This window comes from Phoca vitulina, unplaced genomic scaffold (assembly GCF_004348235.1).
Source record: "Phoca vitulina isolate PV1807 unplaced genomic scaffold, GSC_HSeal_1.0 scaffold37, whole genome shotgun sequence".
Lineage (NCBI taxonomy): Eukaryota > Metazoa > Chordata > Mammalia > Carnivora > Phocidae > Phoca > Phoca vitulina.
In genome coordinates this window covers 4,800,697-4,825,595 of record NW_022589740.1, presented here as the reverse complement: position 1 = coordinate 4,825,595, position 24,899 = coordinate 4,800,697, and the positions used below count along the sequence as shown (strand labels likewise).

The 24,899-nt window shown below is 38.1% G+C and overlaps 2 protein-coding genes across 2 annotated transcripts in view; one reads left to right on the top strand and one right to left on the bottom strand.

The window, feature by feature from the left end:
* CDC37L1 (cell division cycle 37 like 1) overlaps nt 1-16,495 on the top strand; it is a 24,408-nt gene extending 7,913 nt beyond the window's left edge. Inside the window, exons 4-7 of the mRNA XM_032427519.1 lie at nt 7,583-7,698; nt 8,060-8,182; nt 11,409-11,573; nt 15,889-16,495. Coding sequence (XP_032283410.1) covers nt 7,583-7,698; nt 8,060-8,182; nt 11,409-11,573; nt 15,889-15,990 — 506 coding nt within the window. The 3' untranslated portion in view covers nt 15,991-16,495. The remainder of the gene's footprint in view (nt 1-7,582; nt 7,699-8,059; nt 8,183-11,408; nt 11,574-15,888) is intronic.
* Nucleotides 16,168-24,899, bottom strand: part of AK3 (adenylate kinase 3) — a 21,326-nt gene continuing 12,594 nt past the window's right edge. The window contains exon 5 of the mRNA XM_032427521.1: nt 16,168-22,031. Coding sequence (XP_032283412.1) covers nt 21,911-22,031 — 121 coding nt within the window. The 3' untranslated portion in view covers nt 16,168-21,910. The remainder of the gene's footprint in view (nt 22,032-24,899) is intronic.

Below are 24,899 nucleotides of genomic sequence, written 5' to 3'. Positions count from 1 at the left end.
TTCTTGAGATTCTCTCCCCCTCTCCCTCTGCCCTCCTGCTTGCTTGCGCTCTCTCTGTAAAATAAATAAATCTTAAAAAAAAATAAAGTGTTTGATATCATAAATACGTGTACAAAAAGTGTATTTATAAAATGGGGACCAAAAAGAAGATAAATGGCAAAATTCCAGTTTTGTGGCTACTTCTAGCACAGTTGTATAGCTCTTGCTTTAAACTGTTTTTTGGTCATAAATAGACTGACGGTTAACTACATTGAGAAGAGAAGCAAAATTCAATCTATTATTATATAATGCTACCCTCTAAGGCGTAGTCTTTGCTTACTCCATAGCCTTTTTCCATTGCCCCAGGAGTCTTTGCTTTTGTCATTTTCCCTCTTTGCTTCCGTGGTATCTGATTATTTTAGGGTTATAAGATTAGCATTCATTATTTTCAGGTTTTGGATATGTTCCTGTATAATTCCTGCAGATCCTTCAACTGCAATTCAGATAAACATAGTAACAGAAATACGTATACAAAGTACTGAAAATTAGTTTTCTCTATTGGGGAAAGACAGTGAGCTGGGGGTTGATGTGGTGAAGACTTCCCACAAGAGAGAACATCTGAGCTAGATTATGAAGAACACCTAGGAGTTCTCCCTATAGATAAGCGAGCAGCAGCATCGCGTGCAAAGGCAGAGTCAGGAAACAACATTCTGTGTTGGGTAAGCAGTGTGGTGCTGTGGGGGTCAAAATGCCACTGGGAAATGTTAGGGGTTAAGGCTCAAGGCGTATTTTTTTGATCCCAAGTAATATGTTAATTTGGTAAACATAGTTTTTATTTGTAGTATGTTAATAAGCTTATTAAGTGGCATTTTGAAATACATTTCCAGTGGTGTTCCCCCCCCCCTAAGTATTTAGAGTTTCATTCATCCTTCAATTTTATTAAGACGGTGGATAGTACTTCAGATTTTTTCCCCCTTTTTATGTAGTTTATTCATAAAGGATTCATTTTTCTCATATTTCTTGTTTTAAAAGAAGAAAGCAGACTGTATTCAAATTCAAGGATAGAACCTGAAGAAATGAACAAAGTTCACTTTTAAACATTTTGGAAATGAGTCTTAGTTGTGGTAATGTGATTTGCCACTCCCACCTGCAATCCTTGCTTCCTAGACCTGTGTGTTCCACTGCATCTAGTGGAATGGCATCCTTTAAGGTGTTGTCACCCAGTTGGCATTCTGGAAGCTAGTTGCTTTGGAGCTGTGGGAAACCTAGTAGGTGCAAAACAGTTCCCTCATTTTTGCTGTAAACTGAATGCCTCAATAAGAAACAATTTTGTGTGGGGAAAATAACCCAATCTCAACAAGGTGTTGTAACCCACCTGGCAGATAACTATATTTAAGTCTTCAATAAAACATTTAACCATTCCATAAAACCTGCTTCTGGGTAGTGATGTTTATAAGACCAGTGAATTTCATGAGCCTCTTGTCTTCATGTCTTTTGCTGTAAAATGAATTTCTGGGTCAAGAACTAATGTGGTATGGGCGCCTGGGTGGCTCAGTCGTTAAGCATCTGCCTTCGGCTCAGGTCATGATCCCAGGGTCCTGGGATCGAGTCCCACATCGGGCTCCCTGCTCGGCGGGAAGCCTGCTTCTCCCTCTCCCACTCCCCCCGCTTGTGTTCCCTCTCTCGCTGTGTCTCTCTCTGTCAAATAAATAAAATCTTTAAAAAAAAAAAAAAAGAACTAATGTGGTATGGTACTAAATAACTCATTTAGTAAGATCACAGATGTATTACTTGTAGAAGCATGGCAAGAAGGGAGGGCAACACCAGATCTAGAATGGGTTTGTTCAAGTGAGGAACCACTGCTCTCTACAAGATGAAATGGGACCAAGATAATCAGTCTGTTACTTGATGGTTGACTGGTCCGTCCAGCATATTGGTGCCATATTTAGTTTTCAGCACTGGTTTCTGCTACTGGCAAATTAGGCATTCAGAGGCTATACTGGGATATCTTAATGGGGAGATCCCATGCCGTTGAATCTCTGCATAATCTCAAGTCGCCACCATGGCCCCTGAGCTTATATTTTGCAAGCAGGGAGATGGCTGAGGAAAAGGCTGACTTGACATCCACAGGTGATTAATAAGCAGTGTTTTTGCCATTGCGTGTTGGGGGCTTCCAGTGTCTCATCCTGTAATACTAACCAGAGCCTTACTGTCTTCAAAGCCAACCAGACCTGATAGCTACTCCCAGATTCACATTGTACCTATTTCTTAATGGAAATGTACACTGGCTTTTTCCTTTGGAGGAGATACCCTATTTGCCACAGCTCCTTGCATCCCCAGAAATTTTACTAAGGTAGTAGGCTCCCAAATTTTTATGTGTTTTTTTCCCCACTTTCTGGCATGTGTGTATCTTATCAGGACATCTGGATACCTGCTACTTCCTGCTCACCAGGTTCCATCAGTATGAAGTGGGCCGGCTGGTAATTGTGCAGGATGATGAGATGATGAAAGTCCCTGTGGACTAAATTGTGGCATAGAGCTAACAGAGACCTTAGGCAAGATAGTGAAAGTTTAATGCTGTTCCTGCTGGGTGGAAGGAAATGTTTCTGGTGTTATATGCTTATTGCGGTAAAGCGGGGGGGGGGGGGGGAGCATTTGTCAGAATTATGACTACAGTGATATACTGCTTTGAAGTAAACACATCTGGAAGAGTAGCTGTAATTAAAGCTTCCGACTGGAGGCTTTTCAAACTTGGGTTCATTCCAGACTCTTGGAAGACATGGGCCTGATACGTAGGGGGCTGTGAAGGGCTCCAGGGACTCAATACCGGGACTTCTCTGTGGTTTCAAGTGTACTTAACATTAACATTTCCGTTATGGTATTTGTTGACTGTCTTACGTTATTTTTGCTCTTATAATTAGGTGGACTTTATCATTTAATGATAAATGGTACGATCATACCATGGAGTATTTTGAAGCAATGAAATCTTGATTTTTTTTCCCTCCTTACATTTGTATTTAATTTATTTACTTTGGTTAATTCATGTTTTATAAATATAAAATAGCAATTTAGCAACAAAGTCTGTTTTCCTTTAAATTTCACAAAAGTTGGGACGCCTGGGTGGCTCAGTCAGTTAAGCGGCTGCCTTCAGCTCGGGTCATGATCCCAGGGTCCTGGGATCGAGTCCCACATTGGGCCCCCTTGCTCAGCGGGGAGTCTGCTTCTCCCTCTCCCTCTGCCTGCCGCTGCCCCTGCTTGTGCACGCTCTCTCTCTGACAAATAAATAAATAAAATCTTTAAACAAAAAAAATTTCACAAAAGTTTTATTCAATGTCATATGCATCTTTGACATCACTTTCTTTGTGATCCTCAGAGTGGCTTTTTGATGATCTAGCATAGTTTTTCATGGCACATCATTGGTTCACTTCCAGCCAAAGTTAGCTATGATTTAACATTTTTGAGTCTGTAGGGTGTTGTCACTGGAAATTTTATCGAAAGCTATAAATGTTTGCATAAATACTATGATGGATCTTTCTCATTTGTATGGAAGGTGGATATTCAGTCTCCTCAGTGTAAGCACATACATATTGCTTTTTAAAAACACATTATAAAGTACTCCTGAGTAGAATGTGGAGTGAAATGAATAGAAAATTAATATGTATGATAGGATTCTAATTTTGTTTAAGTCATTAAAAAATAAGCCCAGAAAGAAATACATTAAAGTGTTAACATTAATTTTCTCTTGAAGGATTGCAGATGATTTTTCTGGATTTTTCAAATTCTTCACAATGAATATACATTATTTTTATAATATGAAAAAAATATTTTAAAGGGTTTATCCTAAGAATTCAAGGATGGCTTAACATTGGAAAATTTATTGATTTTATTATAAACTGTATTAACAGTTTATAATAGTATAAGCACAGTACTTGGTCAGTTTGATGGGGGAAGAATGGAAATGTCTAGAGGAATTTCTAGAATTTTTGAGTGGGTGACATGGAGCCTAGGAAGCACCATAGATGGCAGGGAAAGAAAAATGGGTTTAGTTTCAAATAAGATGAGTTTATGTGCAAGCATGTAGGTAGAAATAGTTGTCTGGTGGTAGGTGATTGGAAACACAGGAGCCCTGGGACTACAGAAATACAGAAAAAGAGGTCATTTATCTTTCATTCAGAAATGTACAACCTTGGGGCGCCTGGGTGGCTCAGTCGTTAAGCATCTGCCTTCGGCTCAGGTCATGGTCCCAGGGTCCTGGGATCGAGCCCCGCATCAGGCTCCCTGCTCAGCGGGAAGCCTGCTTCTCCCTCTCCCACTCCCCCTGCTGTGTTCCCTCTCTCGTTGTCTCTCTCTCTCTGTCAAATAAATAAATAAAAATCTTCAAAAAAAAAGAAAAAGAAAAATTTACAACCTTTTTGGGAGATTTTTTAGCAGGTAGAGACATTAAAATGATTAGTATAATTTAAAGGATTCAAATCTATTACTCTGTAAGTATAATGCAAAGAAGAAAGGGAAATCAGTAACAATGTGTATTGGAGGACCATTTCGGGAATTAGGTGGAATACTGAGAGCCAATGGATGGATTGGGATTTAGATGTTGAGGAAAATACATAGGTGAAAGCACATAATTAAAAAATTTTAATTTGTCAAAGTCAGGTTTTTTAAGCATTCAGAGATTGGTTGGCTAGTTGAAATGACTAGGTTAATCTTAACCAAAGTATTTAATATTGAATGAAAGAATGAATTACTCCCTTTTGTGTTGATACTACCTAATATTTACTCTCGTCAGGCACTGTCCCAAGTGCTTTATGTGTATTAACTCATTTAATTCTCACAGAAACCCTCTGAGTGAGATACTGTTATTAGCCTTATTTTACAGAAGAGGAAAGGGAGGCATAGAGACAGGCAAGGCATGTCTCTACGGTAAGCGGTGAGGCCAGTTTTCGGACCTACGCTGTTGGTTTCCAGAGGTGGCTTGCTTAGTCGCCATGCTGGATTGTGCTACTCTCTACTTGTTTGTAAGTTTGTTTACAAATTCCAAAATAACATTAGTAATTTCAGCTATGTTCTGTTCCACTAAAGCCACTGATTATCTTTAAGTATTTTGTTCATAAGATCCCACACTGTTTTCACATAGGTGTGTGTGGACTACCTGTAACCTAACGTCAATTTCATAATTGATAATGCATTTTTGAAATCAAGTGATGACAGGTATTTCTCAGATAAAGAAAAGCTGTGGTCAACTTCAGGTATTAATTTTGTCTTAGGTATTAAATGGATAGTTTAAAAATTGTAACATTTAATGATACCCTTCCTCATGATACCTATAAGTGTCACTAACCATTTCATATTATCCTTCCTGTAAAAGAAACCAAAATAGATAGGATTTTGGTGCCTCAGTAAGTCATGATGCTGCCATGGAGAAGTAAACAGAAGCAATGCTCTCTCTCTGGATGGTGGATAGAATTGGAAATACTACCTCTTCGGGAGTATAACAAAGCTAATGCAAAACTGCTTCATAGGATTTATTTTATGGCTTCAGGTGTAAGAAAGAAAGATTATGCCTTCTTTAGATCTGACCCCTAAAAGTTATTAGACTTTTTAAGTATACCTTGAGGAGTAGTTTTAAGTAACTTTCAAAATCATTGTTCTCAGAATTTAAAATGCCCTAATCACTGTATCCAAAGTGTTGGGGAAATACTTTATAAAGCTTGTAAAACTCCTTATGTGAATATGCTAAAATGCTTACTCCCTCCTTTTTTTTTAAATGAGGAAATTAATTTATTTTCAGTTGATTCCCATGTGTTGCTAAGTGTGTATTTCTCAGTAAGACATTCGTCCTCAGTTTTGTTCTTATTTGTGTTCTAATATGGAACTTTAATAGAAGTTCAGTTTGTGTCTAGAGGAAAGCTTTACTGCCAAACTGTTGAGACCACCTTATAAAATTTCCGTAATGATTCAGTGACATACAGACTTCTTTGGATGAGTCTTTTTTTTTTTTTTTTTTTTTTTTTACGATTTTATTTATCTATTAGAGAGAGAGAGCACAAGCAGGGGCAGAGGGAGAGGGAGAAGCAGACTCCCTGCTGAGCAGGGAGCCTGATGTGGGGCTCAATCCCAGGACCCCGGGATCATGACCTGAGCCGAAGGCAAACACTTAACCAACTGAACCACCCCGGTGCCCGTGGATGAGTCTTAAGGGTCTAAAGCTAACGTAGTTAATTTGTTCAAGCGTAAGGCTTACTGTACAAAATTAAAAGCTGAGCACTTTGCTGGTTCCATGGCATTGACTTTTTCACCAGATTTCTTACTAATTTGGATAAAGATCAAGATAGACCTTTAGTAGTATTTGGATTAGCTTGATATTTTGAAGCAAATGGTATCTGCCTTCAAGTATGCTTAACTGATTTTGTTTCTGTGTTATAAATACTCCTAAATGATTTACATGACTGAAATGGTTAAAGTATATTTACTGTTATAATACTCCTGGATTGGGGGCGCCTGGGTGGCTCAGTTGGTTAAGCGACTGCCTTCGGCTCAGGTCATGATCCTGGAGTCCGGGGATCGAGTCCCGCATCGGGCTCCCTGCTCAGCGGGGAGTCTGCTTCTCCCTCTGACCCTCCTCCCTCTCATGCTCTCTGTCTCTCATTCTCTCTCTCTCAAATAAATAAATAAAATCTTTAAAAAAAAAAAAAAAAAAATACTCCTGGATTGGTTTTCCATGCTGTCAGCGTCTGACCATATCATCTTAGATATTTTTAAATAAATTAGAGATAATGTGGTTTTTCTGTTTTATTAAGCATTTGCTAAATACAGTTTCTTGAGGTTTTGCTTTCTTTGCCATCTTTTTTTTTTTTTAAGATTTTATTTATTAGAGAGAGAGAAGGAGAGACAGTGAGAGAGTACAAGCGGGGAGGAGAGGGAGAAGCGGGGAGCAAGGAGCCCAATGTGGGGCTCGATCCCAGGACCCCAAGATCATGACCCGAGCTGAAGGCAGATACTCAACCGACTGAGCCACCCAGGCGCCCCTCTTTGCCATCTTTCTAGTACAAAAATTTGTATTCTGTGAGTAAATAATACTGAGTCTCTTGAAATCATTTGTACTCAGTTCAGCATAGGATGACCAGTCATCTCAATTTGCCTGGAACTTCAGGCATTTCCCAGATGGAGGGTTTTTTGGCTTTATACCAGTCACCTTACTTTAACCTAATTATCTGAATTAAACTTTTTGTGAACTTGGGAAGCTATTTCCAATATATTGGTATTGCTATTAAAGAGTTTTATCGCAGCACCTGGGTGGCTCAGCCGTTAAGCGTCTACGACCTTCGGCTCAGGTCATGATCCTGGAGCCCCATGCAGGGAGTCTGCTTCTCCCTCTGCCTCTCACCCCACTCATATGTGCACGCGTGCTCTCTCTCTCAAATAAATAGGTAAAGTCTTTTAAAAAAAATAAATAAATAAAGAGTTTTATCCCTCTCATTTGCTCTTTTACCATTAACAAATTGCTGTGGTAATATGAATTGTCTTTAAAGAGAATCATTTAAAATACCAGTTTCTTTGTTTATAAGAGTATTTGACAGTTGTGGTTTAATTCTTTTTTTTACAGGTATGTTGAGTCGATGGGATGATAGTCAGAGATTTTTATCTGACCATCCATACCTTGTATGTGAAGAGACTGCTAAATATCTTATTTTATGGTGTTTTCATCTAGAAGCTGAGCAGGTATTGTGTGAACCTTGAGTTTCTGGAACCTTAGTGGAATTCTGATTTACTTTTTTGTTTTTTTGTTTTGTCTTTTATGTTACTTTAAATGAAAGCAGGAAGGTTATTAAATGGAATTAATAATTTTTTTGTTTTTAGATCTACTTGAGTTTACTGTGGGAATATTTTTAGTTGTTTTAGTTAGCATATGGAGACTTTTCTCCAGTGTGCTTTCTTTGCCGCCTCATTTCTCTTGTTCCCACATACTATAAACCCTTTTCTTTTTTAACCTATTGGAAAATCATGTTTTAAAATCCAAATAGTAATCACAATATTAAATTTCCAGAGGTATTTCTCATAATTTTAATCTGTCTATTTTCAGAAAGGGGCTCTAATGGAACAAATAGCACATCAGGCTGTTGTAATGCAGTTTATTATGGAAATGGCCAAAAACTGTAATGTGGATCCAAGAGGGTGTTTTCGTTTATTTTTCCAGAAAGCCAAAGTAAGTAACTGTTTAATATTTTTAAATGGGAAGATTAAGCTTTAGCTGAGACCTCTTTGGTCCATATACATCAAAGGCAGCCAGTCCAGCCAGAAATTCTCCAGAGGTATATATACTAGAGAACAGATTTCTCAACATGTGGTCCAGGACACCCAACGGTCTTCAAGACTTGGTTTCAGGAGGCCTTGAGTCAAAGCTGTTTTCATAGTAACACGAAGATGTTATTTGATACAGAAGCAGATGTGTGAATCCAGCTGTCTTCTGTTAAACCAGACTTGTCACTAAATATTTTTTGTTATAAATGTTAACATGTAATGGGTTTGTTGTTATATTTTAGATAATATTTTTCAAATTCCTGGGTTTTACTTTCTAACACAGTGAACATTGGCAAATAATAGCCCATATAATCAGGAGCTCTTTAGTTTCCTCAGCAGTTTTCAACAGTGTGAAGGGAGTCCTGAGACCCTGAAGTTTGAGAACTGCTGCCCTTGAGAAGCTCTTATACACGTGCACCACATACCATAATGTTCACAGTAGAATTGTTCATAATTGCAAAAAGCCTGGGAGCAACCCAAGTGTCTGTTGACAGTAGAATGAATGGGATATTCATTTGGGTAAATATTAACCAGCATTAGTGTGAATGAAAAAACAAGAGTGTGGGAAAAAAACAAGTCACAGAATGATATATCCAGTAGCTTTTAAAACATATTCTATATTCTTTATAAAGTTGCAAAACAAGCAGAACTAAACAATATATAGTTGAAGGGACATAAGTAAGCAGTAAAACTGAAGAGGCAAAGGAGTGACTTTTAAGAAGAAAGTAACCTCAGAGAAGGGAGAAGAAACGCTCTTGGGAACTGATTTGTAAGAAGCTAGTAATGATCCATTTCCTAATTTCTATGGGTACATAGTCGGGTTTTGTCCAGTAAACTACATAGGTATTTTACATGTTTTTTTATATATATGATTCATTTCAGCATACACAGTTAGACGTTAGAAGGAAATATACCAGAAGTTTAACTTTGATTATTCTTGGGTGGTAGAATTACACATGATTTCCATTTTATTTTATATATACTACAATGAACATATTCCCTTTTATAAAGAGGAAAAAAATGTATTAAGTTAAATGTATTAAATTTTAAAAAATACATCAGGTTGATAGTAGCCCTACCTTAAGTGCTTTAAATGCTTCTAAAGTGCAGCCATTTAGGAAATTTTCCCAAAACAGTAAGAGTTTTAATGAGTAAATGATTGAGTTGGTGTTTTAGTTAGGCTTCTAATGACTATTCTAAATGTTCACTTGACACACAGGCATAATAAAAACCATACTTTGTTCTTCACCTTACATGATTGGATATGTTTGAACTAGTGCTTATTAATAGGATAATGGAACATAGCCAACCTATGTCTAGTCTTTGAAATTTACTTTGTCAAAATAGAACTGAAAAGTCTTTAATCTTAGCATTTTGTTCTTTTTTTTTTTTTAAAGATTTTATTTATTTATTTGAGAGAGAGAGAATGAGAGAGAGCACATGAGAGGGGTTAGGGTCAGAGGGAGAAGCAGACTCCTTGCCGAGCAGGGAGCCCGATGCGGGACTCGATCCAGGGACTCCAGGATCATGACCTGAGCCGAAGGCAGTTGCCTAACGAACTGAGCCACCCAGGCGCCCGCATTTTGTTCTTAATAATAATTTTTTAAAATTAAGGAATAACTAACTTTCATGGTACTTACTACTTTGTGCCAGGTACTATTCTAAGCACTCTACATAGATTAAGTCATTAAATCCTCATACGATTTTATGAGGGTTATTATTTCTATTTTACAAGTTAGGAAATTAGCATAGAGAATAGGTTACTTAAAGCAAAAATTAGTCACATCTCTCTAGCTCTCAATCCCCAGACCTTTGGCATGCAGTGAAGCCAGCAGCCGCGCCACTTGGCTCCTCTCATGGTTTGTTGCATAACCATTTGAGAAGGATTACTTCTGGATATGAAGGCTAATATCCTGTGTGTCTCTGCAAGTACCATATATTGATTAAAGTGAAATGCTATAATATAATTAAGGAAATGATTGCTAAATTCATAAAAAGGTAGAATGGCAGCACAGAATATTGTCTGTGTGATTTGTATAGATATTGATGTTAATAACTAAATAACTCACAGGTTTTAATTGATTACATAACCTAAACTACATTAAAGAAAAAATAGTTTTCCACACAAATGGGCCCAGTGATATTATGGAATGAGATTTTGACAAAATCTCTTCCATCACCTGAACTTAAAGCCTAAAGTCCTAGCATAGGATAAGTACTGTGTCATTCCTTATCTGCAGAGGAAACCTAAGTGGAGGCTACTGCCAATTGGGTGTTTTACATCAAGAATCTTGATTGTGGGGCCCCTGGGTGGCTCAGTTGGTTAAGCGACTGCCTTCGGCTTAGGTCATGAACGTGGAGTCCCGGGATCGAGTCCCGAGTCGGGCTCCCTGCTCGGCGGGGAACCTGCTTCTCCCTCTACCCTCTCCCTTCTCATGCTCTCTCTCTCTCTCTCTCTGTCATTCTCTCTCTCAAATAAATACATAAAATCTTTAAAAAAAAAAAAAAAAGAATCTTGATTATGTCATACATCATTGGAGGAAGGTCCCCTCCTGCAACATAATACTCATTATACTTTTTTCTCTCCATAATGTTGAAAAGGTATTTGCTTCACTAAAACACTAAGGAACTTCCAGAATGGAATTGAATGTTGAATTTTATTTGGTTTTCATTGTTTTACAAATAGGGAGTATAGAGCTGGAGATTTACAGAAACAGCTAACAGTGCCCTATCATTAATTGATGGAGAATTAGAAGGTTTAAAGAATATCCCTTGGTGGTTGCTTGGCAATGTGAGAGGTTAAATGAGAATTATTTTGGATCCTGTCAAGAAAGAGAAATACGGAGAATTCCTACTTTTGTTATATTTGTGTGTATACATACGTATTTGTGTGTGTGTGTGTGTATGTATGTTTTACTGGTGTAGAGGGAAATGGAGCAAACCAATCATTAATATTCCTGTAAAACAGGTAGTTTTCACAAGCCTGATAGGGATCTTGGTGGTGTCTACGTACATTTAAACTATTCATCTTATCTTTACTTCCTCCACTTCAGATCTGATATGTTTGTTAGAATTTACTCTGTGGTCTGGAAGTCTTGAAAAACAGAGTCTTTGTTTTGTGTGTTTTCCAGGCAGAGGAAGAAGGTTATTTTGAAGCATTCAAAAATGAACTTGAAGCTTTCAAGTCAAGAGTCCGACTTTATTCTCAATCACCAAGTTTTCAACCTGTGACAGTTCAGAATCATGTTCCCCATTATGGTGTGGGATCTATAGGTTTGTTAGAATCCTTACCAGAGGTAAGTTGGAAAAGTAAATTTTTGTTTTGTTTTGTTTTTAAACATTTATTTATTTGTTAGAGAGAGAGAGAGAGCATGCCCACAAGGAAGGTGGGAGCGGCAGGCAGAGCAGGGAGAGGGAGAAGCAGACTCCCTGCTGAGCAGGGAGCCTGATGTGGGACTCGATCCCAGGACTCTGGGATCATGACCTGAGCCGAAAGCAGACGCTTAACCAGCTGGGCCACCCAGGCGTCCCTAAATATTCTCGCCTCAGAAGATAACTCTTTCATTTCATGCCATGTTTTGGCATTAAATCTCTTCCATCTCTTGGGTATTTAGAGAGACACCAGATTCTACTCCTTTAAATATAGAAGAGTGAGTTGTACCTAAGCACTCTTAAGGGCAAGTGTTACCTATTGATCATCTCAATCATAAACTTTTTAAGATGGCTCCTGAGGAACATCTCATTCTCAGCAAACTGTACTGTTAAGAATTTCTTGGGATTGGGGTGCCTGGGTTGGGGCAGTCAGATGAGTGCCCAACTCTTGGTTTTGGCTTGGGTCATGATCTTGGGGTCATGGGATTGAGCCCAGTGTCAGCGTGGAGTCTGCTAAAGTTTTTCTCTCTCCCTCTCTCTCTCTGCCCCCCGCCCAACCCACTGCACGCTCACATGGGTGCTCGCTCTTAAATAAAAAAAATCTTAAGAAAAAAAAAAAAAGAATTTCTTAGGATGAATTAGCTTCAGAGCATACATCCAAGTGGCAACCAAGGTGATTTGTTCCATGAGTTTATTTAGTATTATCTTATGAAATGTTGGTGTTGCCTGCCAGAGGTAACATTTTTAATACATTAATGCACCTTCTGCTAAGCTGCTCTTGCTAGTAATGTTCACTAACCTTTTGAGCCTCTGCTGTGAGATCTAGATAAAGCTGTGTTTCTAGCATGAAAGGATTTCTGTCAGAAGATTTAAGTTACCACTAGAAAGTTGCTGCCCATGTTGATTTTAGTAGCATTTTAATTGAGCCCAGTCATCTCTCATTTCCAGGCCCCAAGATTCTAAGACCAGCTTTAGCCAGTTCAGTCTGTTGCCTACACAGTAAAAAGGGCAGACTCATTCAGAAGACAGTGTGAGGAAAGCCCTGTAGTTTTAAATCTCATAAAGTGGTAGGATTGAGATTTTCAATATCTACACCTTATGTCTCTATAATTTCACCATTTCAGTTACGTAAGTCATAGGCCAAAGCGACAGTTAAGGAAAGCAATTGATAATATTCAACTCAGCCAAAAATACTAATTCTCAAGGATAGAAATAATCAAGGTCTTGATTTTTACATAATTAGTAATATTTCCCCTCAGTTACATATATAAGTAATTTTCCCCCTCCATTTGTCCTACGGAGTATCTCTCTATTTTTTTTAAGATTTTGTTTATTTATTTGACAGATAGCGAGAACAGGAACACAAGCGGGGGAGTGGGAGAGGGAGAGGCAGGCTTCCCGCCGAGCAGGGAGCCCGATGCGGGGCTCCATCCCAGGACCCTGGGATCATGACCTGAGCCGAAGGCGGATGCTTAACTGACTGAGCCACCCAGGCGCCCCCTACAGAGTATCTCTTAATGCTCTTTAAATATAGTAATGATTTTCTTTTCCATTCTTTGAGAACTAGCCCACAGGGAAGTAGTCTTTCCAAGGGAATTTTATGACTGTAAGACACTGTCATGTCCAATATATAAACCTATAATTAAGATATCACATAATGAAAACAAAGGAAAAAAGAGACTTAGAAGGATGTTATTGGTTCTAAACATAAGAGGGAAAAGATACACATTAAAGTATCCTAAGGGGCCTGTATTATCAACAAGTTGCTTCTAGTTTGAGAGAAGTAAGTTCTTACTGCACGTGTCAGATAGCTGCCGAGTCTGCCCCTTGGCCTCCCTCGGCGAGATGGGGGGCTGGGGCTATACAGTTTTGACACTTTAAAGTTGCTGATACATCAGGATTGTTCAGACTTCGTGCATTTGGGCTCATTCCTCATGGTTGGAGAAGTTGAGCATCCTGGTCTAGTCCTCCTGAGGGAGAGAAGGGCTGGATAAAATTTCAGCTAGATGCCCAGAAGGACTGTAGACTGGGTGATGGGAAGCTTTGGGGAGAAAAGTGTATCATAATAATTATATCCCATTTTTATATATCAGTTTATAGATTGCAAAACACTTTCATATGTTGTTTCATTTCATCTTCTCAAAAGCCCTGTGATTCATTTTCATTCATTTTTATGGATGAATAAACTCAGGGAGTTTAAGCTCAGGGAGGTTAAGCAGTTTGTCTGATGACGTGGCTAATACTCCAGTCCTGGATTTCTATCCTACTTCACTACTCCTTCACCCGCACTAAGATTGTTGTTGAATCATATGCTAGAAACAGGACGGGAGACACAGTCATGTGCTCTTACAGAGACTAGTCACTGGGATGAGAAATGTGTTGAGAATGCTACTAGATGAAAATATGGGGTAGTCAGTAGAATTTAAGTGTAGATTAGGTTAGGTATGTTGATTGCTTTTTGTTTTTTTAAGTCTCTCCATGATGAGGTCTTACAGTTCTCAGGGAGATGGATGATGAGTTCTGGAGGACTCCAGTCCAGTCTTGGTAGAGAAATTGTAAGCTCTGTTCTGAAGGCCTTGGAATTGGGCTTGCATTGTCAGAAAAGGTCTTAGCGCTCTGTTTCTTTGGAGAATGGGATAATGAGAGCTTAATAATTTTTTATAAAACTTAAACTGGCATAACACTTCAGCTTTTATTTTTTCAGTTGACAATAATCTTGTGAAATAAGCAAATACCATCATCCTTAGTTTTGAGAGAACTAAACCAAGGCGTCTTGGACAGAGGTGTTGTAACAGTTACCTTAGGTTTATCCTATAGACCAGCTTTTAATTTTATTAAATTGTGATGAGTAGTTTTCTCTGTAAGGACTGCACTACGTTAGGTGGTCGAGGCAGGATTAGAACTGAGGTCCAAATTGCTGCAGTGTCCAGACCCCAGTCAGTTGTTGGTACCACTGCCGTCCTCAAGACTTGGTGGGAGATGATCTGGCTTCTGGCTAGCTTCTTGACTTTTACAGGTAATGGGATCACAACGTACTGTACTTTATTAAAAAAGAATCTTGAAAACCATGCCTCCCTACGGGATGGGAAAGTTTAAGACATCTAGCCCGTTTGGACTATTTTCCTCATTGGTGTTCATGAAATAAAATAAACAAAAACAAATGAAACCAGGTGATAACGGTGGTAAAACTCTGAGTAGCTAGCAGATACTCAGAACAACTGAAGAGACAAAATTGAATTCTTAGGGAAGAATTTCCTAAGGTCCTGGGTCTTAAGGGTTAATGTTCTTAGTCATGGTGCTTTAATAAATAATAGTTTTATTTTTGCATTTATTGAATAAGGTTTTCTTACTAGCTTTAGAAGTATACAGATAGGATATTTATGAGTTTAAAAAATCAAATCCGGGGCACCTGGGTGGCTCAGTCGTTAAGCGTCTGCCCTCGGCCCAGGTCATGATCCCAGAGTCCTGGGATCGAGCCTCACATTGGGCTCCAGGCTCGGCAGGAAGCCTGCTTCTCCCTCTCCCAATCCCCCTGCTTGTGTTCCTCTCTCGCTGTGTCTCTCTCTGTCAAATAAATAAAATCTTTTAAAAAATGAAATGAAATAAAATAAAAAATAAGCAAAATCCAAATTAAAATGTTCTTTTATTCCCAATTTTTAAAATATGGATCTACATACCTCTCAAAAGATTAATAGTTTCTCATTTGAGTTTGTTTTTAACCTTTGAAAAACCAAAATAGACTCTGAAGGTAGCTATCATTTTTACTTGGTAAATGCATTTTTTTCCTTATTCAAGTGTTTTGCATTTTTAATATTTACTGTGGTAATTAGATAGTAATCTTTAAAACACATTGCCAACTTAAAGCCATATTTATCTTTTAAATTGTCAATAGCTTTGTACATAGAATTACATGGAAGATGTACCCTTATATGATTAAATAATTTAAATAGCAAGTTTTGTTAAAAGGAAGAAAAAGTTAGTGTTTATTACAGTTCTGTTTTTTACATATATCTGTCTTTGTCACATCCTCTTTGGGATCAAGTGGTCCAGTCTATTTTCTTTATCTACTTGGGTTTCAACCCAATTTTGAATTCAGAGTCCATTTTCTTTCCCACCTACTTTACTTGTACTACGCTGCAGAGAAATAGACTGTGTGAAACTGAGTATGTAGTTGCGTACACTGGCATAAAACTGTTATCATCCATTGTTTCTTCCCTATATTCTTTTTTTTTTCCCCAGAATCCAGATTATCTTCAGTATTCTGTCAATACAGCTCTTTGCAGTTTAAACTCAGTGGTACATAAAGAAGATGATGAATCCAAAATGATGGACACTGTATGATTTGGTTAAGACTGCTGAGGCCAAGTGCTATTTTGTTACAAGAAAGGAAGAACTTGGCTATTTTCTTGACACTTTTATGGGTGCTGCACTTTATTTTTGTTCGGTTTTGATGGGAGGGGAAAAAAGAGTACTGAAACGTTTTGTAAAATTTTTTTTATGTGCTGCTAGGTTTTTTGATTTTTTTTTTTTTTTTTTTTTGGAAGAGAGGAGTGGTACCGTATGTTGTAGGAAGTCAAACTGGACTTTTTTTTTTTTTTTTTGGCTACTAAATTTGCCTTTAATCTTATTGTTCTCAGTTTTGGAATCAGAGTATGAAAATCTGCACAAATGCAATGTTTACAAGAACTGGTTGATTCTAGGAGGCATCTGCTACAGTCTCTTTTTATGTGGATATGTACATGTCCTACTCTACAAAAATGATTAAAGATAAAAATGTACTTGTATCCTACTGCAAATTTCGCTGTCAGGTCTGGTGTTGCATCATAGTAAAAGCAATAAATCAGTAGTTAATAATCTACTAAATAAGCTGGGTGGTAAAAATTAAAACAAAGTCCTTCCCTTTAAAATAATATTACATTTGTATTTTCGACACCATCAGTTAAATCCTTGACTATAATCTCATTTTTATATAGATACTGACTTTATCCCCTATGTATTCTTAAAACTGCATTACTTAGAAGTTAATTTTACCCTGTTGACTTTTCAGTATTAAGGGTTATAGTAATATAAAAAGTGATAAAACTAATATAGATTTTTTTTTAATAAGATCAAGTTCAAGCTCACTCTTAATTTCTTTACTTGACATAGTCTGGGATCTCTCAGGGAGCAAGTTTTAAAAGAATACTAATGGCCTGTAAGAACAAACAGGAAGAATAATCTGATTTTTTAAATCATGGTTGTTTGTTTCATTCTCATGTAGCCCAAGGACTTTTTTAAAAGGCAGGAGAAATCTTGGAAGACCTAACTGCCTCGAGCTGCCAACTCCTTCTAAGAATTTGGTGATCCTTGTTGGTAATGGCTTTTACTACATTTGTCATTTCTGTCCTTAGGTCAGTTACCATAGAATGCTTCTGAGCTTTACTACTTCCTATAGAATTCATTTCAGATGTGCCAGGGTATTTGAGTATTCACTTGGAATTAGATGACATAGCTAATTATGCTGTTCTTATTATTGAGGATTCATCTTCTGACTTAGGGGAACATGGGCTTTGGTGTGTACTGGGTATAGTCTCTGGCTCAGTCCCATTGAGAGAAGCAGCACACATTTGGAAGACAGGCTGACTGGGATTGGGGGTACATGTCTCAATTTGAGAAACCAAATAATGCTAAGGGACCCATATGGTGATCAGACCTGTGACCGTGGCCTCATTTGCACCTTGTGTTAACTGAGGTGATAAGGCACGTGATACCCATAGAAATGGACTGGAATTATTGAATCATACTAATGTAACATCACAATCTTCCTGGTTTTCAGAATAAAACTTTTTGTGCTTTTGATAAAAATATATACTCTATAATAAAATGTTTGACTAATTTATATGGTAGTATTCATCAGCCTGTAATTTTTTTTTAAACTAATGACCTAGTTATAGAAGGTTGTTTTTGTTTTGTTTTCCTGTTCTAGAGTAAGCTCTTGTTTTTCCCTTCCTGTCAAATAGAGACTGGAAATTCCTGATGTCACAGAAATGTTACTTGAGCCATTACCTCCCATTCCTCAGCTTCACCTTTCCTCAGGATCTGCCTGGAAGCACCCAAATTGTTTTGAATCTCCTTAGCCTTCTTTAAGTTAGAGGTGTTAATGACCAAGTACTGGGAGGAAAGAGATGACCAACAAACTGAGTAAACTACTGAAGGGTGTTTTGGTTGTGTTCTCTGAAACAGGAATTATTGAAGAACTATTTAAGATTGTAGCTATATATATATATTTTTTACTTTCAAAGGGAAGTGTTGTGTGTTTTGTATGTACATACGATTGAGTTTACTCTGGGGGCCCCTAACTAATGCCATGATTTGCACTTAGAGACTTTAACTTTGACATATTTAGCAGTACTTTAGTACTAAGAACAGTAAATTGACACCCTTTTTATTTTTATTTTGCTTTAGTACTAAGAACTACCCCTTTTAAGAAAAATGTCCTCTTTTCTGTTTCTTAATAAATAGTAATAAGTAATATTTCAGATTGAATTTTGCTGGGCTGTCCAGACAGATGAAATGTCCCAACAGATGAATGAAACATTTTGACATCAAAGTATCCATCAAAGATTCTTATTTCATCTGATAAAATTAACCTTCTAATAAAAGATTTTTTAAAAAATTAAGTAGCTACTACTTCATTTATTGCCCGTTAACTCGATGTAATTTTATCCATGGCAGTGGAGATAATACTGATCCAAAATTCGTCTCTAGGAGATAGATGAGTAACATTCTCATCCAGTTACACCATTAGTGGGCTCTTTCCAATTCTGCATAAGCTCATAATGTCCTATAACTTCTCTTTAGAAAATTGGGGTGTTCTTTTAGATTAACATTCCTATTCCCCTTTTAAAAGTGAATTAACATGCTGATCAAAGAACATGAGTCTGGTTTAATAAGTAGATTTACTTACAGGATGAAAAAATTGATTGTGGGTTTAGGCAGTGATCCTGAAGTTAACTTTGGGGCATTTTCAGAGAAAAATAAGAAGATGTCAATATACTGTTCTCAAGATCAATCATGTATTTCAGTTCTTAAATTGATATGGGACGGAGATGTATTTGTCAGGATTAAGGTCAGGCTGTTCATTTCAGTTTTGTCACTATATCATACACATTTTAAAAATTCCTAAAATCCTTTGCATCCATTTCCTATCTGTAATAGATACTGTGTACCATTTCACAGGTCTCCGAGAATCGGACTCACGGAGTAAGTATTTGCTTGCTTACTAGGTAAGGTGATGGGGGGGTGGTTACAAAAGAAACGATTATGAATTACTTAGCATCTAATAATGAAGTCAAAACCATTCTCATAAGCCTTGAAGAATTAGACTTGAAGTTTTCTCTTTTATGAGTATCAAAATGATAAAAAAAAAAAAAAAAATCCTGCATCTTTCACTTGGTTTCTTAAAACAGCATGATTCTCTTCAAACACTTGGTAAAATATGAAACATCACCAATGATTTACTTTGGTAAAATCCTTCCAAAGTGCAATTTGGCATTAACTTCAGTCAGTGCTATGTATATGGAAAAACCATGATCATTAGTTTAAAAAAAAAAAAAAACCCACAAAACAGAGTGGTTGGCTTTTACTGTGTTTTAAAAATTTTTAAACTAATAACTTCCAAAATCAAAATTTTGAGTTGCAAAACTAAGAAAGCTATTTCTTTTGTCGATGAGAAGACACAACTTACATGCTTTAAACTACAAATTTATTCTTGCTGTTGGTTGCAGGCATTATAGCAATTTAACCTTTGGTCTGTAATTACCATGGTTTGTTGTTAACATAGGTAAGTTTTGTCTCAAACTATGAAGTGTCCAAACTATTTTGCTGGGATGCCATTGTAAATACCTGGGGGAAAAGTAGCTGTGGGCTGGGGTTTAGAAATTTGGTGAGTGTGTAATCTATTTCAAGTGAAATTGAGAAAATTTGTGGATTGTACTGCCAGTTTGCATTTCCCACAGCACATCCTGCTTACGGAATAACTGTGGTATTCTGGAAAATAGGGTAACGGGTTAAGGAACTGTTCTCCTTATGAGCCTTTGAGGATGGTGGCTCCCGCTAGCCATGGCAGTCAGCTCTAGACATATTTCCATGTGGCACATAAATCGTAGTGATGGCCGTTGAGCATTATGTTCTTTAGCAGGATGTGCTCCTAGCAATGACAGCCTTCGTCAGGATGGTCTGACGCCAACTAATTCAGCGTAAAACAAGTTCTCTTTATTTGCTTTAATAAAGGAAAAAAGTAATAGTGCAGGTGTTCCCCAAAGTAATGGATATATGTGCAAAACTTTGGGTGCAGTGTTTTAGGAGTAGGGAGGGAATGGTCACAGGGAAGAAGTCTCCGTTTTCAAAGCCATTTGCCCGTTAACTTGGTGTCATTTTATCCATGGCAGTGGAGATAATACTGATCCAAAATTCGTCTCTAGGAGATAGATGAATAACATTCTCATCCAGTTACACCATTAGTGTGCTCTTCCCCTCTTCTTGATTTCCAAATCTACATGTGTTAGGAAGGCCAGTATGCCCGCAGTCCTGTAGCTGGAGATAACAGCTTCCAATGAAACCAGCCTATATTCTGTTGTGAGACAGTTATGAGAAAGCAGTCACCAATTCAGAAGCCAGTGAGACATCGGGGATGGAGTGCGCCCTGTGGAATACCGAAGACAAAGTAACACCCACGGTTCCCAAATTTAATTTTATTGTAGTACACTAATACTCACGTATGCCTGGTAACCTAGTGATAATTCATTAGCTTAGTAGTTTACAACAGTTTTAGAAAGCACATAATATTAACATTCAAATAAGGCATTACAGAAAGTTTTGTAAAGAATTAAATGTGTCCTATAATTCTTTTTAAAAGCCTTGGTCCATTCTGAAAGATCAACATTGAATTTTTAAAAATCAAAAGAAAAGTTCTTCCCCCACAGAATACATACAGGACCACTGCTGGCATTTGTATTTTAAGGACCCGGGATACCATGGGCCAGATGTTCAAAGGCAGTTATCAACAGCTTGTACGAGGACTTGTTGCATTGGATTTAGCACCAAGTAAAGGAAGAGTAAATAGGCCAGTGAAGATGTAGTTGGGTTGCTCCTCCACCTGTCCTCGCCCCACTCTTCCTGCCAGGCCACAGGACGGAAGCATGCATCCCTGTTGCCCCACTAAGAAAGCAAATCATCTTCACTTTTAAATGGCTACTCAACATACACACACACAGGCAGAGGTCTCTCCCTGCCGGAGTATGGGGTCCACTGCTTTGATTAGGAATAAAGAACTCCTTCAGCAAACTCAGTTACTTTCCTGGTCCTTTTCAACCTTTCACGTAAATCATTTTAACTGCTACTAATTTGATTAGTTTACTAATTATGATGTTACGTGTGTCAAGGGAATTCTCCCCAAGCATACCTGATTCGTTTCTACTTCCTGACGACCAAGTATGCTTGCTTTACTTAGGGCCATAGGTTTCGTTTTCTTTTTGTACTGTTACTCATCACAGCAGACCTTACATAGTGATCAAAAAGAGAAACTGGCAAGTAGATCCTAAAGCACATATTTCTTAGGTAACCTGAGTATTTTCCTATATGCTGATTTAACACAATTTTATAGCAGACTGAAAATTCCGAGTAAACTGAAGGTTTGTTTAACAACACAGTAAATACAGTATATACGGCTAAGCTTATAAGTTTCTTAGTGTAAAGGCAGCAGTGAATTTGCATCCTGAAACTAATCTGCACATCTAGTTGCTTGTTTTCTAGGATTTGACAGACGTAATGTCTCACAGCGCTGACGATGCTGGTTTTTTTGGCAAGAGTCTACACACATTTCTCTAATGAGATACTTTACCAAGTGACATGGAATTTTTTCTTTTTAGCTTTTCCAGAAAAATAAGAAAGTTTTTATCAATCATTTACTCTTCTGAACAAAAGTTATATTACTACCAATTGCTCTTTTAATTATGCTTTAGAAGATTTCTCAAAAGTTAAGACATCTGATTGTGTTTTAATCGCACACCCATAGAAGATACCTGGGTAAAACCCACTAGACAAAAAGATGAATCTTAGTATCGGACTCACTTGACACATCCTTAGTTTCCAGAATAAAATCAGTAGAAGTGAAACGAATATAATTGTCCAAGATTTCATACATGCCAGTCTCAGAACAAGGAGCTTCTAAACGCACAGGCAAGGAGTCTCTGCTCATCTTACTGGGTATATGCACTTTTCCTCATGGAGTAACTGATGCTTTCTGGTTTATTTGTGGAACTTTTGTTTGTAGGAAAGCATAGACATAGGGCCAGATCTTGTCGGTTTCTGTTCCAGAGAAGGTTTCCAACACCCCCTTTTTCCTAAAGATGACAAAAAAAAAAACAAAAAAACACCACAGGTCTGACTCTTCCTGATGAGCTTTTTCAAAGTGATTTTTTTTTTTTTTTTCAGGAGAAACTTTATTCAAATCTTGGGTCCTATTAGAATATTTCCAAAATCAGAGTCTTAGTCAAATGTTTAACTAGACAGACAAGGCAAAGTGTCAAAAACAAAACAAAAAATCTGAAGGTGTTACTGTTAACAGAGCCATCCCCCCAAATAGCATCATATCATATACTTGTCATAAACCTATAATTTCCTTTTCCTTTTTTTTTTTTTTTTTAAGATTTTATTTATTTGACAGAGACACAGCGAGAGAGGGGAACACAAGCAGGGGGAGTGGGAGAGGGAGAAGCAGGCTTCCCACTGGGCAGGGAGCCCATGCGGGGCTCAATCCCAGGACCCTGGGACCATGACCTGAGCTGAAGGCAGATGCTGAAGGACTGAGCCACCCAGGCACCCCTATAATTTTCTATTTTAATTTAAACACTATATTCAAAAGAAACATAGGATTTTGTTTTGTTTTTTCATAATTTGAGTAATGTGTTAGCAAATTGTTTAGCAAAATAAATCCTCCTAACTGATAAGGAACAGAACACATTTAGAGGGAGAAGAAAGATCCTAGATCCATATATACAGCAACACCACTATAAATACACGGCATAGTCACCCTGAGATCTATTTTGTTTTCAGTGCATATCAAAGTTTTCAAAAACGACAGCTTCTTGTGATTACATGCTCTCGATTTGCTAAATGCTGTCGGTCTGGGTGAGATGTTTAAGAGCAGGTTCTGACTGACTGGCCACATCTCTGGATCCATGTTAAATCAGTATCACCTCCAGATCCTTTTCTTCAGTTGTAGTATGATCTGATGACATGAAGTGAAGATCTTTTCCCCCTGGTTGGAATATGGCCTCAAATGGACTCTTAACCAATTTGGGTATGCCATTCCAGACATTCTCAGAGTTCACTACCTCCTCCATACCATTTGAAAGATTCCAAACCCTTGTGCCTCCTTCAGCGAAGACTCTCACATCTAGACCATGTGTTTCTTAGACTTGACCACACAACACATTTGGATCCAACAGTAAATCTTTTCAGAGTGTAGGTTTTCTCTGGTTGAGCTGAGACATGATATTGTAAAGTATTATGGTGCTTCCTTCCAGCTCTGGATTCTTCTTCAGAGAACAAAGTCAATGATGAAATGGCATCTCTGTTTTTATACTCTATAAATTCTTTTTTATATATATTCATATATTTTTATTTATTATATATATGAGTATATATATATATTGATTTCAATCTGCATGTTGGGATCACGATTCTTACTGTGTAGATGGAATGGTAACCTATACTGGTTCTTGAAACATTCCACACAACGACTTTTTTGTGTCTTCAGGACTCAAAGTGATTCTTAACAAAAGATGATGGTGTGAGGCGCGCCTGGCTGGCTCAGTGGGTGGACTCTTGATCTCAGGGTTCTGAGTTCAAACTCCACGTGGGGGGCGGGGGAGGAGAGTTTTTAAAAAAATGATGTGGATTTAGGGGTCTCAGTAAGTATGGTCTGTGATCAGGAGAGAAAGGCATTGGCTTGGCATTGGTAAACCTAGATTTTAGTGTCATTTGTGTCCTGTGGCTTACGGAAATGGTCACCTGAAAAACAGGAGCACTTACTGAGCATGTGCTCAGTGTTTTAAATATAATAGCTCATGTAATCCTTTCTAAAGCTCAGATTCCTTATTTTTCTGATAAAACTGTGTGTTAGAAAGTAAAGTAACAGCCCAGATCTCCAAACTGGTAGGTAGTAGGCTTCCAAACATGGGGCCCGTCACACACCCTTGGCTTTCTTTGTCTGCTTACCCGCTTGGCAAAACCACTTCCTAATATTTGGTGATGTTTCCTGCGTTTTGCTTAGGTTTATTTTTTCCTCTTTTGAATTTGGGGGAAATGGTAATAAAAACTGGTTTTCTGGTGTTTCCTGTTGTGTTTCTCCATTTTTCCCCAGGCAGATTGCTATGGGTTGCTACCACCCGAGCTGCCAATGTCTCTCTACCCCGGGGGTAAGATGGTGAGCAGGAGCAGGTGACCAGGGCTGCTTTTCAGAACACACACACTCCCTCCAGAGATTCTGGCATTCCTCCTCCTCCAACTCACACACAGTGTCTTTTTTTTTTTTTTTTTAATTTTTTTATTGTTATGTTAATCCCCATACATTACATCATTAGTTTTAGATATAGTGTTCCATGATTCATTGTTTGTGCATAACACCCAGTGCTCCATGCAGAACGTGCCCTCCTCAATACCCATCACCAGGCTAACCCATCCTCCCAACCCCCTCCCCTCTAGAACCCTCAGTTTGTTTTTCAGAGTCCATCGTCTCTCATGGTTCTTCTCCCCCTCCGATTTTCCCCCCTTCATTCTTCCCCTCCTGCTACATTCTTCTTCTTCTTTTTTTCTTTCTTAACATATATTGCATTATTTGTTTCAGAGGTACAGATCTGAGATTCTCACACACAGTGTCTTAAAGTCTGCCTAAGAGCACCCGAGGAACGGGTTTCTTTCTAAAAACAGAATCAGTCCTCCCTCTGCAACCTTTCACTTGATTTTCAGAGGCTTCCCTGAAGACAAAAGCATTCCTCTATGATACCTTACAAATTTGCCAGAGTTACGACTAACTTTAGGTAATTCCTACTCTTGGGGCACCTGGGTGGCTCAGTGGGTTAAGTGTCTGCCTTCGGCTCAGGTCATGACCCAGGGTCCTAGGATCGAGTTCTGCGTCGGGCTCCCTGCTCAGCGGGGAGTCTGCTTCTCCCTCTGCCTCTGCCCCTGCTTGTGCTCTCTCTCTCTCT